This window comes from Malus sylvestris, chromosome 1 (assembly GCF_916048215.2).
Source record: "Malus sylvestris chromosome 1, drMalSylv7.2, whole genome shotgun sequence".
Classification (NCBI taxonomy): domain Eukaryota; kingdom Viridiplantae; phylum Streptophyta; class Magnoliopsida; order Rosales; family Rosaceae; genus Malus; species Malus sylvestris.
This window is the reverse complement of record NC_062260.1, coordinates 15029996-15046670: the sequence shown is the minus strand read 5'-3', so window position 1 is coordinate 15046670 and position 16675 is coordinate 15029996. Positions and strand designations below refer to the sequence as shown.

At 39.0% G+C, this 16675-nt stretch overlaps 2 protein-coding genes across 3 annotated transcripts in view; both read right to left on the bottom strand.

Moving 5' to 3' along the window:
* Window positions 1-8452, bottom strand: part of LOC126618569 (soyasaponin III rhamnosyltransferase-like) — a 41288-nt gene extending 32836 nt beyond the window's left edge. Inside the window, exon 1 of one of the 2 annotated variants that reach the window (XM_050286687.1) lies at window positions 7061-8452. In XM_050286687.1, the coding sequence (XP_050142644.1) occupies window positions 7061-8413 (1353 nt within the window). In that variant the 5' untranslated portion in view covers window positions 8414-8452. Of the gene's footprint in view, window positions 1-6817 lie in introns of those variants that run through there. The other variant, XM_050286678.1, reaches the window with a different exon arrangement.
* The window catches only part of LOC126618689 (uncharacterized), an 86751-nt gene continuing 74974 nt past the window's right edge, over window positions 4899-16675 (bottom strand). Inside the window, exon 2 of the mRNA XM_050286834.1 lies at window positions 4899-5362. The gene's annotated coding sequence lies outside the window, so the exon portion shown is untranslated. The remainder of the gene's footprint in view (window positions 5363-16675) is intronic.

The following is a 16675-nucleotide window of genomic DNA, read 5'->3' as shown; positions in this document are numbered from 1 at the left end:
TGAATTATTAATCATTGTGCTTTAAACTATCTAATTGTCTTGATGATTGGCCACCATTAGGATATTTAAAAAAGTAATTTGATGCAATTTTGGCGGATGGTTGTCCCTGGAATTGGTGATGGCTTCTTGTGGTTAATATGTGTAACCTCTTAGGATGGACGACACATTTTAAGGGTTATATGGTTTTTCAAAAGGTTTTCATAAAACTTAATGAATCTTGCACGTTCACATTCGATCTGGACAGCATGGACGGGTTGCATGTTAGATATACGTTATATGTTGGAGGTTCCAAGTAGGGCATACTTTAGGAAAACCTAATCTTCAAATATGCATGTATAACTTATAAGTAATTGGAAGAATTACGTAGGATTGTCAATGTGACAGCGTAACCCTAGTGCTCAAATTTGTTTTCAAAACTATTTTCTTTTGTTTTATTTACGTAGCTAATTTTGTTTAATTGTTTTTAATTAAATTCGTTTTTAATATTTTAGGTCATTAAATCACCTTTTTCTAAACTTTATTTTCAAATAATTAATTAAGATTTGATTTTAACATAAATTATTTGTTCAATACTTGTGGAAAACGACCTTGCTTGAGCTACTATACTATGACAACCTTGTACTCTTGCAAGTATTTTTAAGTATTTTTATCCTTACTTTTGCAGGTGGTAAAAATCCCGATCACTCATATTCAAAAATCATATCGCTACAAAACCTTTTAACCCTTTGATTAAACTGATTCTCCACTTCAGTTAAGAAAAGTTTGAACATGTCAAGAGTTTCACTCTTGTTTTACATACAATAAACAACACAATAATTTGAATAATCATCTATAAAGGTGATGAAGTAACGTTTCCCATTTCTTGTGATTACTCCATCAAATTCACATATATCGGAGTGGATTAAATCAAGTAGTTCAGTTTCTCTAATCACTGATTGGTGTGGTGCTCTCGTGATTTTTGCTTGACTACACTACTCATTTGTTTAACTAGTTTCTTATTTACGGGACATAACCTAGCATGCCAAACATTAAAAGAACACAACATGTAAGCAGAAGCAACAATTTTATTCATAACATCAACATTCAGTTTGAACATTCCATCTGTAGCATACCCTTTTTCAATAAAGGCACCATTCTTTGTGAGATTATACATGTCAGTCCCAATTGTTGAGTGAACCCAGCTTTGTTGATCAGGTAACCGGAAACCAAATTCTTCCTAATCTCTGGAACATGCAGCACTTCCTTCAATATCACAGTCTTCCCTGAGATGAACTTAAGCTCGACTCCCCCGACTTCAGTAATATGAGTTGAGTGAGAGTCAACTAACAAAACCCTTCCATCTTCCGCCTCACTGTAGCACTTAAAAAGCCCGCGATCATAGCAGCAGATATGGCATGAAGCGCTAGTGTCCACCCACCACCCCTCAGACCTCTGACACCATAGCAATAAGTTGATCTTCTAAGAGATTGGCTTGAGGAGCAATTCTTCGTTTGTTGCGACAATTACGAGCTAGGTGTGATAGCAAGAATGATAAAGTTTGTTTGTTTTATGTTTTTGATTGAGTGTTTGAATCGGTTTCTTGGGTAGGATAGTAGAGAAATTGAAAAAGAAAGGAACTTGGAGATTGGTTTCTACTATGCAAATAATGCAGCAGACTTAATTGAATAAGTAGAGTGATTTTTACACAAGAGTATGGTGCATTTCCATCACCCATACTTCTACAAAAGGTGATTGACAAGAGGCTTTAACAACCATTAAGCCTTACTACTCCAGATTACATCCTAACCCTTCATTTTGGGGTTAAATGATTTAATCTGGAGTGTACACTTGTCACTCACACACTTACACAAACATTTAAAAACAAAACTAGCCGTTGGAGACTAGAACCCTTCATTTTCTTTCTTCTTCTTCGATGCAGATGACATCCTTTTGCTCGGGAGTATCTTGCTGCCTTCGACTCCCCGACTCCAGGAGCTGGTTAGCTTCCAACACTCCCTTCTAAACTGCTTCTGGGAGTCAATCCGAGCAAACCCCTCAGGTAATTGAATCTCTCCTTCGGTAGTGCTTTTGTGAATATGTCTGCGATCTGATCTTCTGTGCTGCAATAGATTAGCTTGATTGTGTTGTCTTGCAATGCTTCTCTGATGAAATGATATCTTCTCTTGATGTGTTTTGTTCTCTGATGAAATACTGGGTTTTTAGTCATGGCAATTGCAGAGGTGTTGTCACACAGAAGTGGTGTGGCTTCAACTTGCAATTCGCCAAAATCTTTAAGTATGAACCTTAGCCAAATAGCTTGAGATGTAGCTTCTGATGCACTCACATACTCTGCCTCGGCTGTGGACAGTGCAACACTTTGTTGCTTCACAGAGGCCCATGAAAAAACCCCTGATCCAAAAGTGAAAGCATAGCCCGATGTGCTTCTACTATCATCCTCACTGCCACCCCAGTCACTATCACAGAATCCAATTAGAATAGATGACTTTCCCATCTCATATTTGATCCCATAATCAAGAGTTCCTTGTACATATCTTAGTACTCTCTTAGCTGTGCCCATATGTATCTTGCTAGGATTCTGCATAAACCTAGAAAGTAGGCTTGCTGAGAACATCAGATCTGGCCTTGTTGCAGTTAGATACAATAGACTGCCAACAATGCTTTTATAGAGACTAGCATCTGCAGGTTCACTTCCATCCTCATTCTTGAGCTTCTCATTTGCAATTAAGGGTGTAGAAACTGGTTTGCAACCCTTCAAACCAAACTTTTCAAGCAAAGTTTCAGCATACTTCTTTTGATGAATAAAGATGCTACTTGCTTTTTGAATTACCCCAATGCCAAGAAAATGATGCAAGAGGCCTAGGTCAGTCATCTCGTACCTCTTCATCATTTCTTCCTTGAACTCTTCCATCATTGCAGCATCATTTCCAGTGTAGACAACATCATCCACATAGATTGAGACAATGAGTGTCTTGTTGTTGCTTTTTGTCTTGGTGTAGAGTGTAGCTTCACTAGGACTTTTCTGAAATCCTTTCTCAATGAAATATGAATCAATCTCACTGTACCAAGCTCTTGGAGCTTGTTTTAGGCCATAAAGAGCTTTCCTTAACTTGTACACTTTTTCTGGAAACTCTTGATTTGTGAACCCTTGAGGTTGTTCCACAAACACTTCCTCCTCTAGCACTCCATTTAGAAATGCAGATTTAACATCCAATTGATGCAGCTTCCAACCCTTCTTGGCTGCTAGTGCTATCAAGGTCCTTATGGTGTCTAACCTTGCTACTGGAGCAAAGGTTTCATTGAAGTCTACACCAGGTTTCTGTGAGTAACCTTTGGCCACTAACCTGGCCTTGTTCTTTTGCACAGAACCATCTAGATTTAGCTTCACTTTGTACACCCATTTTACACCAATCACAGGCTTCTCACTTGGTCGATTTACAAGTTCCCAAGTGTCATTCTTTTCTATCATTTCAAGCTCTTCCTTCATTGCTTTCTTCCAAGCTTTGTCTTTCTCAGCTTCTTCATACGTTTCTGGTTCTACTACACAGTAATTACATGTAGCATAGATCTCATTCAGATTTCTCAATCTTACTGGAGTTGAACTAGGAGTTGTTGTCTGTGATTGACTTGATTGTGGACTCATAGTAGCTTGCTGTGGGGTCCCTTGTATGTCACCATTATCTGTGACTTCTTCTTGAACTGAGGTCTCTATAGGCTCCCTTGTTTGCCTTTTGTTTAGGTCAATTTGTAGAGAGACACTGTCCTTTTCCTCTACCATTGTATCCCAGTTCCACATTGAGTCTTCATCAAAGATAACATCCCTTGATAGGATTATCTTTTGAGTCAATACATTATAAACTCTGTATCCTTTCTCACTGGTACCATAGCCTACAAAAACACCCTTGTTACTTGATTTCTCCAACTTGTGCCTTAGTTGATGAGGGATGAGATTGTAGCATACTGAGCCAAACACTCTCAGATGCTTCACAGAAGGCTTCCTTCCACTGAACACTTCAAATGGAGTCTTCTTCTCCAATGCCTTAGTAGGACACCTATTCAATAGATACACTGAGGTGTTCACAGCTTCACCCCAAAATTTATAAGGCATGTTCTTCTCATGCATCATAGACTTAGCCATTTCGACTATTGTCCTATTCTTCCTTTTTGCAATCCCATTCTGTTGTGGTGAATATGCCACAGTGAGTTGCTTCTCCAACCCTACATCTTCACAGAATACATTGAACTCATGTGAGGTGTACTCACCACCCCTATCACTTCTTAGTCTTTTGATTTGGTATCCACTTTGCAATTCCACCATTGCCTTAAACTTCTTGAATATTGTGAATACCTCAGACTTGAACCTCATGAAATACACCCAACACATCCGTGAATAATCATCAATGAAGGTTAGGAAATACCTGTTTCCACTGATTGTTGTTGTTCTCATTGGTCCACACACATCTGAGTGAATCAATTCGAGTGGCTTTGTTGCCCTCCAAGCCTTTCCAGCTTCAAATGAATCTCTGTGATGCTTGCCAAACACACACCCTTCACAGATTTCATTGCATTGATCCATTTTTGGTATACCTTGCACCAATTCATCCTTTTGTAGATTTTGTAAGCTTGTCATGTTTAAATGACCAAGTCTCTTGTGCCATAGTTTCATAGAACTTGTCACACTTGCTTTCTTTGCCATTTCTTCTAAGTACTTCAGTACAAGTGGAAAGCTTCTGTTTTTCACTTCCACTTTGGTCACCAAGTTTGATAGGGATCTGTCATCATAGATCTCAACCACAGTTCCCCCAAAGAGTAGGAAATAGCCATGCTCCATCATTTGACCCACACTAAGTAGATTCTCATCCAATCTAGGCACTAGCATCACCTCCCTTATACATCTTCTTCCTTTCTTGGTGTTGATAACCAGAGTTCCTCTTCCAGTGGCTTTGACAATGTTTCCATCACCCATTTTCACTTTTCCAGTGAAGTTTGTGTCGATGTCAATAAGTAAAGACTCATGTGCAGTCATGTGGTTGCTGCAGCCACTGTCAATGTACCACACTTCATTGTTTCTCTCCATTTTTGCATTGAAAGCACAGAACACATTTGCTTCTTCTTCCACTTGATTTGCACAGTTTACTTGTTGCACATTCTTTGATCTGCAGTCCTTCATAATGTGCCCAAACCTGTTGCATTTGTGGCATCTAGGCTTGTCCTTGAACCAACACTCTCCAAGGTGGAATTTATCACAGTGCTTACATTGCTGCTTGGTTCTTGGACCTACATTGGTGTTGCTGCCTTGGTTAGGTCTTGAGTTGTGATACCCTTTTCCTTCCCATTTCTTGCTTTTGCCCTTCCACTGTGGTTTCTGATTGCTTGCACTGGCTTGACTACTAGATCCAACATTGAGTGTTTGAAAGGCTTTCTCAGGTGCAGAGTCAGCATGCCTCTCGAGCCTTTGATCAAAAGCTCTTAAGGATGCCATCACCTCTTGTACACTGAGAGTTTCAGTGTCTTTGGTTTCTTCTATAACACTCACTATTGAATCATAGGGTTTAGTCAAACTAATCAACAGTTTTTGGACAATTCTTTCATTAGGCAGTTCCTCACCATATGTTTTCATCTTGTTTACAACATCAAACAGCCTAGTGAAGTAGTCTTTTAACAGCTCATTTTCCCTCATTCTTGTATACTCAAAATCTCTTCTAAGGGACTGAAGTTTTACCTTTCTAACTTTGGTGTCTCCTCTGTATTCTTGCTGTAAAACTTCCCAAGCTCCCTTTGCAGTCTCTTCATTTGCTATCCTCGGAAAAATGGTGTCTGAGACAGCACCTTGAATGATTCCAAGTGCTCTAGCATCCTCCATCCGATTCTGCTTCAGTGTTTTGAGTTGTGTTTCTGTGAGATCCTCCTCTAGAGCATCGATCTCCATCTTAGGTAGTTCATACCCATGTTGAACCATATCCCATAGATCATAGGATTTGAAAATGGTTGTCATTCTTATTCTCCAAAAATCATAATTCTCCCCATCAAAGACTGGAGCTTTTAGCTCACTGCTACTGCTGGATCCTTTCATTTCCAGAATTGTTTGTTGATTATTGTTATAGAAGACACTACATTGGTGCTCCCAAAGATCTTATCTTGCACAGATTACGCCCCGAAAGTTGTAAGATCAATAACAAAGCTATGAGGCCATGATAAAGTTTGTTTGTTTTATGTTTTTGATTGAGTGTTTGAATCGGTTTCTTGGGTAGGATAGTAGAGAAATTGAAAAAGAAAGGAACTTGGAGATTGGTTTCTACTATGCAAATAATGCAGCAGACTTAATTGAATAAGTAGAGTGATTTTTACACAAGAGTATGGTGCATTTCCATCACCCATACTTCTACAAAAGGTGATTGACAAGAGGCTTTAACAACCATTAAGCCTTACTACTCCAGATTACATCCTAACCCTTCATTTTGGGGTTAAATGATTTAATCTGGAGTGTACACTTGTCACTCACACACTTACACAAACATTTAAAAACAAAACTAGCCGTTGGAGACTAGAACCCTTCATTTTCTTTCTTCTTCTTCGATGCAGATGACATCCTTTTGCTCGAGAGTATCTTGCTGCCTTCGACTCCCCGACTCCAGGAGCTGGTTAGCTTCCAACAAAGAATATATAATGGAGAGAGTAGAAAACATTCTTATACATGTGCTAATTTCTCTTCTACAGATAAATTGAATGTAATTTGTTTATTGTAGTTCGGCTAATTGAATTTGTGATCCTAATGTCTTGTTGTTCTTGTGATTTTAGAATATAACTGACAAGACAAGCATCATAAAATTAGTCCAGCTTATATTGACCACCACAAAAATGACTTGAAAGCTTATAGAAACACACAGGTTAATTAAGTAATTCATATCCAAAATTAATCCAGCATCTCCAATGCTGTGAAATTTTTGGCGCCATTCTAAATTATTAGCTAATATAATTGGGATATCTAAGAACAGGATGACCTTTCTGTAGTGTTGTTTTTGAGAAAGTTGACAAACTGGCCAATGTAGTGGTCTTGGTGCAGCTTGTGATCTCCAAAAACAGTTGCAGCTTTCCTAGCATTGGATCTCAACGGCTCTCCTTCCTCTTCCACCATCGCATGCCGCAGTGTTTTGGCTATGTCATCTCTACTAAACGACCCATCTCCGAGTCGTTTCACTTCGACAGCCATACCCTTCTCCTCCAAAAGCCTTGCATTGAGAGGCTGATCAATAATGAATGGTAGCACAACAAGAACATGCCCAAATTGCAGAGTCTCAATTATTGATCCCCATCCAGAGTGAAATAAAGAACCCCCAACTGATGGGTGTGCCAAGATTTCCATTTGGGGCACCCATAAGAAGCAAACAAGCCCCTTATCTGATATACGGTCAACAAACCCGAGAGGCAGAGCATCAGCTTCACTGGATGCCCAATTGGGTTTTCTGAGTGCCCAAAGAAAAGGGAGTTCTGATAGCTCTAGCCCATGAGCTATCTCAAAGACTTGCGCTTTACTCAACTTACACTCACTCCCAAACCCTACAAACACAACTGACCTGGTTTTTTGCTTATCGAGCCATTCAAAGATCCCATCGTCACTGGAAATCTCCCTTTCTACCCCTTTAGCAGGTATCTCAGGAGGAAGCAAACCTGTGGGAATCACAAGCTTCCTACAGTTGTTCTTGTACGCCTCCAAGTACTCTCCTTCAAACTCATCGCAGCTCCGAATGGCGTGAACTTGACAAGCTGATAGAATCTTGGCTTTTCTTTCGGCATCACTTATCCCGGACTCGTTCACTCCATAAAAGCCTGCGTGTATATGGACCGCCTCGTGCTCTCGGAACGCGACAGTTGACTGAGAAGTAAGCAAATCCGGTGGCGAAGTAAGGCTTTCCGGCGATGGCAGAACATCAGTTGTATTACAACCGTAGAGATTTTCAGCTGGACTATAAACGATCCTTGAAGCAGCAGAGAAAACAGAAAAATAGACAAGTGGAACGCCGTACTCTTTGCCAATATCTGCAACCCAATGAGCAACAAAGTCGGTTATGATCCAATCAGGCAATCGATCCCCAATGAACTGCTTGATGGGTGTTTGCAGGAGGTCGTATGCAATCTTCAAGTTGTCAGTGTTTTCAAAGGGGAGGTCCACGGTGGCCTCAGCTCCTTCCGGCAATAAGTCGGGATCCAACGGTGGAAATGGAATGGGGACTAATTGCACAAAGGGTTGTAAATCTGGTAAGATTTTGGGGAGTCTTTGGATGTTTTTTGGTGTGGATATGAAGGAGACATGAACCTTCGCTTTTGCTAAAGCTATTGAAAGTTGGAAAAAAGGCATCATGTGGCCAAAGGCAGACCATGGCAGCATCACAACGCTAAGATGATCATCTTTTTCCATAATTGTATTGTATTCTTTCTGTGGGATGGAATTTGCAATGAGAGAATTAAAATGTAGTTCTGAACGAGATTGTCGGTTTATTCGACTAAATGACATGCTGCACCGCTGGCCACGTGTTCGCGTACGGTGTTCCGGCCATAACACGTGTTGAATTGCTTAGTAACGTCCCGTGTTGGTTTTGATCATCTTTTCATTTTAGATTTTAATTTATTTTTTAATTTTCAAAAATGCAAAAATTGAAATCTAGTTCGATTACTACTTTCAAATAAAAACTGAAAACTACTTTCTTGTTGTGAATATAATTCTAGCAATCTTGTAAATCATTTGTAGATTGTATATAGGATACTAGAAGATCTTTTTTGTATTACTTACAAGGTAAAAAATCGTTATTAATTTACTATAAATAAAGGCACAAGGTATATAGAATAACACACAGAATTTCTCAAGCGTGTTCTTCGTCTCTCATTTTCTGTCTATGCCGCACTGCACCATCTCTTTCTCTCAAATAAAACAAGTCACAACATTCCTTTATTTTTTTTAAATTTTCCTTTAGTTTTCACTTTTTAGTTTTTTAGTTTGTATTTTTTGAAACCTGAAAATTAAAAGTAATTATCAAATAAGATTTTAATTTTCAGTTTTCAAAACAATGAAAACTGGAAACGAAATACTTATCAAACGGCTTCTTAATAATTTCATTGTGTTATAATATATGTATTTAATTATTGACGTTATACTTTAAGTTGGAAAAATGCCGCCTCTATACTCTCATATTATTATATGTAATTAACACCAAGTGAGGATGTAATATAAACATTATGCATTAAGAGAGAAAAAAAAACCTAAAACGTGTTTTATTTGCTGCTTAGTTTGATTTTAGTGAAAAAAAATATTTTTTTTTCTTTAGAAATTTATAAAAGTTCTATCCAAAATTAGTTAAGAAATAAAATGTAATAGTAGGAAGACTACATATTTAAATCATATTGATGTATCATCTAATGTGCCAAGTGTTACATATACAACTGCCACTCAATGAAATAAAATTATTAATTACCGTGGCATGTGCACATCACTTACCCAATCAGATGGTATATCAATGTAATAAAAATGTGATTTCCTTAGAGCAACTCCAGCGTTGCTGGTTGCTCGGGGGACAGGCGAAGAGAAAGGGCCCGACAGCCGGAGGATGGGGCTCCAGCGTATGCGAGCTCGAGGGACAGGTCAGGCCCGAGCGACAGGCCCGGCGGGGATTGCCAGCTCGAGAGCCTAAGGGCTGTGTGACGTATGGCTGATGTGCGGCATTGGTGCATGCACTCAGTGTTCTCTGCGTCCTCCTTCCCTTCCTCGTCTTCCTTCCCCTCCAGCTTTGACGAGGATAATAACGGATCTGGGCCGTTCGATGGAGAGCACAAAATCGCGAGGGTTGTAGACGGAGATTGGAAAACCTTTCTCGACGATGTTGAGGGTGAGATTTTGCCCCATGACGGCGAGGCCTGCCAAGCCTATGTGCGACAGAGCTGGTGAAGCTTCCATGGCTGCTGCTGTGAGAGAGAGAGAAAGAGAGAGAGAGAGAGAAGGGGGGACCGGTCAAAATTAGGGAAAAATAATAATATTTTATGGATTTGGTGAGAAAAAAATATTAATATTTTATTATCAATTGCCAGGGGGAGGGTTCCAAGTGTGGAGATGCAAATGGCAATTACTGTTTATTAAGGGTAGTTACTGTTCACTAGGTGGATTGAATAGTGGATTGCCAAGGGGAGGGCTCCAAGGGTGGAGTTGCTCTTAGAGGCCGTTTTTCGTTTTCTGTTTTCAGCTTTTCATTTCAAATTTCGGTTTTCACTTTTTTGAAAACTAAAAATTTATTTGGTAACTGTTTTAAGTTTTCAGTTTAAAAAAAAAATTGAAAACAAAAAAAGTGAAAACTTAAGACCAAATTTAAAAAACTACTAAAGTAATTACCAAACAAGATTTAAATTTTCAATTTTAAAAAAAAGTAAAATTAAAAACGAAATAATTATCAAGAAATTTTCAATTTAAAAAAAAGTAAAATTAAAAACAAAATAATTATCAAGAAACACCATAACTGATTGTCTGTTGGACTTGCTAGAAGTTGAATGCAAAAGAATAGAGGTGGTTCGGTATGGGATCCCATACCGAAACCCTTGTCCCGATTCCCAAACCAAATTTTTCGAGAATCCCAATTTGAATACCGATCCCAAATCAAATTTTCGGGAATCCCGAAATGGTTTTGGGCTTTTGGGCTTTTGGACTAAAATTTGACATATTATGCTCATGTAACTCATTGAACGAATTGTTAGATTGTGCAAACATATCAAGCAAGTCTCATTCACATCTCTTGCTAGTTTAAATGCAAATATAATCTCATATCGGGGCACAAGCATTGGATTGCAAACTGTAAACTTTGCTTGAAGGCTCTTAACCTGATTGACAAGCATTGCTACCTTGTGCTGCTTTGTTGTCCATTTACCAGTAATCTACATATGTAAAATACATATTTACAATGCCAACAAGCTCCATTTATTGGTGTAAACAGTAAAGAGACTCAAGCATAGTAACTAGCTAATCCAACATTCTTGGTTTCGACATAAATAAAACAACATTGCTTATGTCATATCATAATTCATAACATATTCCATTCTCTGTAATAAATTCAAACCATAAAGTCCATAATCAATTATAAAAGAATAATATATATGTATAAATATATATATATAATAATTAATAATATATATTTTCGGTTCGGTATGGGATTCCCGAAATATCGAGAAGTCAATCCTGAATCCCGTATCAAAATTTCGGGATCGGTTTGGGATAGCATCCCAAAAATTTCAAGAATTTCAATTTGGAAAATTTTTGGTTTGGGATTGGAATTTTTTCGGTTCGGTTCGGGATTTTTGGGAATTTTTTCCACCCCTACAAAAGAACCTCTGTTGTTGATGTGCTTTTTTTTCATACAGTAACGTGTTCTTGATAGTATTATTCTAATCCAAATGGGGTTAGGTTTCACCGTTGGCCGCCCCCCTCTTTCCCCACTTTTTCTTTCCTTCTTTCCTTTATTCTCCTTTAAGAAATGATAGTTGCACTTCTTCTCTCCTTTTTATAGACATGTTTAATTAGTACCCTTTAGAGCAATTCCACCCCAGTGGAAATTGCCCAACACCAAGTCCAAAAAACAGCCCAGCCCCTTGTCAAGTTGCTCCAGCCCGCGAAAGAGCCTGGGACACAGCCCAAGCTGGGCAACGGGCCAGCCTATTTCGGACAGACCCAGAGACCGGCCTGTTTAGAAGGCGCGTGCAGCACAAGCGCGCAGAAGCGCGAGTAGGGAACCGGGTTGCAGGCGGGGGGGGGCCCGCTTGTCAGCCCACTTGTGGAGAACCCGGAATAGGGCTACGTGGCCCTCCTCAGTGCCGTTGGATTTCCAACGGTAAAAAAAATTTAAATTTTACTTTTAACATGGACCGTCAGATCCAAAATCAACGGTCCACGTTCTTTTTACAAAAAAGTAAAAAAAAAAAAAAAAAAAAAAGGCCCCAACGGTCAGAAATATGACCGTTGGCCACGTGGCAAGTCCCTGGCTCTTGGATTTGAATATTTTTCAAATCCAACGGTCCAGATTAATTAACTATATTAAAATTCATTAAAAATATTAAAAAATACAGAAAAATTATTAAAAAATATAGAAAATTTTAAAAAAATTACAGAAATAATTGAAAAATGTTATTTTTTTTCCTATAAATACCTAACCCTCATCTTTCACCTTTACACCACATTTCAATTATCGAAATCTTGGCTAAATTATTGTACCACGGAAGTGACACGTGGCGTGTCGGGATTGGTTGAAAATAATATCGAAAATCTATTCACAAAATAGTACGTTCAGATAATGACACGTGGCGTGACGAGATTAAAACTATTTTATTTTTTTATTCTTTATTTTAAATGGGTTAAAAATCTTATCCAAAATAAACTTAAAAAAAAAACACACCAAATAAATACGCTGGGTGCCAGCGCATTTTTTTAGGGGTGGAGATGCCTTGGCCTATTACTGTTCACTCCAGTCTATTACTGTTCATTTGAGTGGATAAATGCGCTGGATGCTGGCGCAAAGTCCACAGGGGTGGAATTGCTCTTAGCGGAATCTGCGGTTATCTTACACGAAAATTCTGCAATTGTTTTGATTCTCTTTTCTATAAAAAGACTTAACCAATCATAATTGCATGACAATGTGTGGTTAGATTTGTGAAACCCGATTTACGCAACATTCCAATCTCACCCCCATACAATGAATGATGATCCCCAAATAATTTTTTACAACACATAAGAGGTTTAACCTTGGATCAAAGAGTAAAAACGAAAGGTTTAACGTTGAGACTTGTGTTAACGAAAAAGTCAGTGTCAACGTTTCTACATGTACCACATAGCAATGGATACCTCACAATGGATCCTAGTTTCAGAGCTCTTCTCAACTCAACAAAACCTTTGACAAACTAGTGTGACTCATATTTTCATGAAAAAATCTTCTCTGTACCGAAATGTAGCATTCCAAAATATAATTTTCGAGACTATTGAGTGGTCATATCTTAGCACCGTGTTCCTTAATTATCTGAGCCCTTTTGAATTTTTGCTCATTACTCAACTTACACTCACTCGCAAACCCTACAAACACAACTGACCTGGTTTTTTGCTTATCGAGCCATTCAAAGATCCCATCAGCAGTGGAAATTTCCCTTTTTACCCCTTTTGCAGGTATCTCAGGAGGAAGCAAACCAGTAGGAATCACAAGTTTCCCGGAGTTGTTCTTATATGTTCCAAGTGTTAGAGATAATGTACACATAGGATTGTGACACTTGTAAACAGATGAAGAGAGTTAGTTATAGTTGTTAAGAATATGCAAATGTAAGTAGGGTGTAGTATATATACTCTTATAGTGTAATAGCTTGGTGAAAAAGAAAAGAAATAGAAATATCTTTCTCTCTCTATAAATCTCTTTCTCTGACTTCTCTCTAAGACTACTATCTGTGATTCTCTTCTTCTTAGTTTACATGGTATCAATCGCCATTTTCGCTCTTGCTGTTTTCTTCGATCCTTCGGCTGCTTCCGCTCATCTTCTCACTCTGTGATTCTTTCTCGTCCTTGACGTCGCTTCATTTCTGTATGCTTGGACGCCTTCTGGTATTCTTCTTCTCCTTCTGTGATTTCTAAGGTTCTTGGTGTTTCTTGTTCTTCTTGCATTGGTGTTTCCAGAGTGTGCACACCAGGTGTTTGTGATATTTCCTCTCTTGGATTTCTATCTTCTTTCTGCATAAATGGTGTCTGCATCTCAATTACAACTCCTTCAGTCGCCTATTACTGCTCTCATTTCTACTCTTTCAACATCTATCAATGTTAAGCTTGATGATTCGAATTATCTTAATTGGCATTTCCAAATGCAATTGTTACTAGAAAGTAATGGAATCATGGGGTTTGTTGATGGTTCAACACCCTGTCCTGCTCGGTTTGCTCCTAATTCTGGTGATTCTGGAGTTAATTCTGCTACTTCCTCCTCTGGTTTAGAAACAGATGAATATACTGTTTGGAAATTACATGATCGGGCACTTATGCAGCTTGTTACTGCCACCTTGTCCCCAGTAGCTATGTCATGTGCAATTGGTAGTGCTAGTTCTAGGGAGTTGTGGACTCGGCTTAAGGAACAGTTTTCTACTGTTTCCAAGACAAGTATTTTTCAGATGAAGTCAAATCTTCAAACCATTAAAAAGGGGTCCGATTCGGTCACTCGGTATTTACAGAAGATCAAAGAAGCAAGGGATTATTTGTCTGCTGCTAGTGTGTTTCTTGATGATGAAGACATTATAATTTTGGCTCTTAATGGTTTGCCTCCAGAGTATAATACATTCCGCACGGTTGTTCGAGGCCGAGAAAGTGTTATGACTATGAAAGAGTTTCGGACTCAACTCCTTGCTGAAGAAGAAATTGTTGATAGTCATTCTCATGTTCCTTTTCTGTCTGCGATGGTTGTCAATAATAACTCATCCACTGTGCACAAAGGTTCTAATCAGGCATTTAACTCTGGCGGTGGTCATTCCTTTCATCATACTGGGGGTCAATCCTATGGTGTTTCAGGAGGTTTCAAGCCGTATGTTCACAAGAACAAAGGGAAGGGCAAGTTCAATGAAGGTCAGCGATACTACACTCCTCGGCCAATGTATCATACACAAACCCATGTCTTCCCTACACCTACTTCTGGTGTTCTTGGTTCGTCGCCCTCCGCACCTCTATTGCCGACTTGTCAATTGTGTAATGCTGAAGGTCACACTGCTCCTTATTGTTACAATAAGTCTTCTGATCGCCAACAGTGTCAAATCTGTGGCAAGTTCAATCATACAACTTGGTATTGTTTTTACAATGAAAAAGGGCCTTCCTATATGGGACCTCAGTATTCTCAACGGGCAGGTACTCCAATGCAGGGATACTCTTACAATGTGCCTCCGGTGTTGCATGGCTCTCACCCCTCTTCCCTGCAAGCTATGAATACTGTATTTTCTCCCACATCACCATCTTCTCATATGGGCTCTGTGGCATCTCCTTCTCAATCACCACAAGTCTGGTTGACAGATTCCGGTGCTACTACACATATGACAGCTGATCTTAACAATTTGTCCTTAGCTTCTCCATATCCAAGCAATGAAGTTGTTCAAACTGCCAATGGTGAAGGTTTGCGAGTTTCTCACATTGGCAGTTCTATTCTTAACACTTCTAAAAATCCTATCACATTAAATTCCATTCTCTATGTTCCTACATTGACACATAATTTATTGTCAGTTTATAAGTTGTGTTTGGACAACAATTGCTGGCTAATCTTTGATGCATTTTACTTCTGGATTCAGGACAAGGTCACAGGGAGAATCATGTACAAGGGCCCGTGCAGTAATGGACTCTATCCTATCCACTCACTCTCTACTAGCTTCCTACCTTCTCATTCTTCACATGTTGCTTTTCTTGGACATCTTGTTGGTTCCAGCCTATGGCATACTAGGTTCGGACATCCATCCAATAATGTAGTTTCTTTACTTCTTAAACAAGCAAATATTCCATGTAATCAGGATGTTGTCTCTCATATGTGTCAAAGTTGTCTCAAGGGCAAATTCACACAGTTACCATTTCCTTCCACTCATGTCAAGTCTGTCATACCATTTCAAATTGTTCACAGTGACCTTTGGGGTCCTGCACCATGTACATCCATTGATGGCTATAAATACTATGTTACTCTCATTGATGAGTGCACTCGGTTTTGTTGGTTGTTTCCCTTATCCAATAAATCTGATTTCACTGATGTTTTTGTTACCTTTTGTGCATTTGTCTCCACTCAATTCTCTACTTCTGTGAAAATACTACAAACTGATGGGGGGGTGAATATATTAGTACTAAGCTCTACACTTTTCTGAAATCTAAAGGTATTGTACATCATAAATCTTGTCCCTATACACCTGAACAGAATGGATTAGCTGAGAGGAAACATAGGCATATCATTGAAACTACTGTCACTTTGTTACAACATGCCACACTGCCTTCTCAATTCTGGACCTTTGCTTGTCAAACAGCAATTTACTTAATCAATAGGATGCCAACTCCAGTTTTACAGAATCAATCTCCTTTTCAAGTTTTGTATGGTCAAAATCCTGTCATTACTCACCTCCGTGTCTTTGGTTGTTCTTGCTATCCTTTACTTAGACCCTACAACACTTCCAAACTTCAAGCTAAGACCACCAAGTGTGTTTTTCTGGGTATGCTTCCCAATATAAGGGTTATATTTGTTATGAGGTGTCCAAAGCCAAGTTCTTTATCTCCAGACATGTTATCTTTAATGAGACTGAATATCCTTATCTTAGTCTTCTTCAATTGTCCAAACAAAATAGTGTGGCCCATGTCCCTTATTCACCTTCATCTTTTACACCTGTTCCTAACCATCAGAATGTTTTGGTGGTGCCTCTTCCTCCGGTTTCTTCCTCAACCTCTCCACCTGTCCCTCCATCCCCTGACTCTAGTGTTGCTGTTCATTCTCCACATATGGTTGCTTCACCTCCATTCTCCTCCTTACCTTCTTATTCCTCCATTACTGCTCCATCAAGTACTACTCCTTCTCTCCCTGTGGATCATGAGTTCAGCCCCGATCGGTTACAAGTGGTGTTACCTATTGCACCATTGAATATGCATCCTATGCAGACCAGGAGTAAAAATGGTATA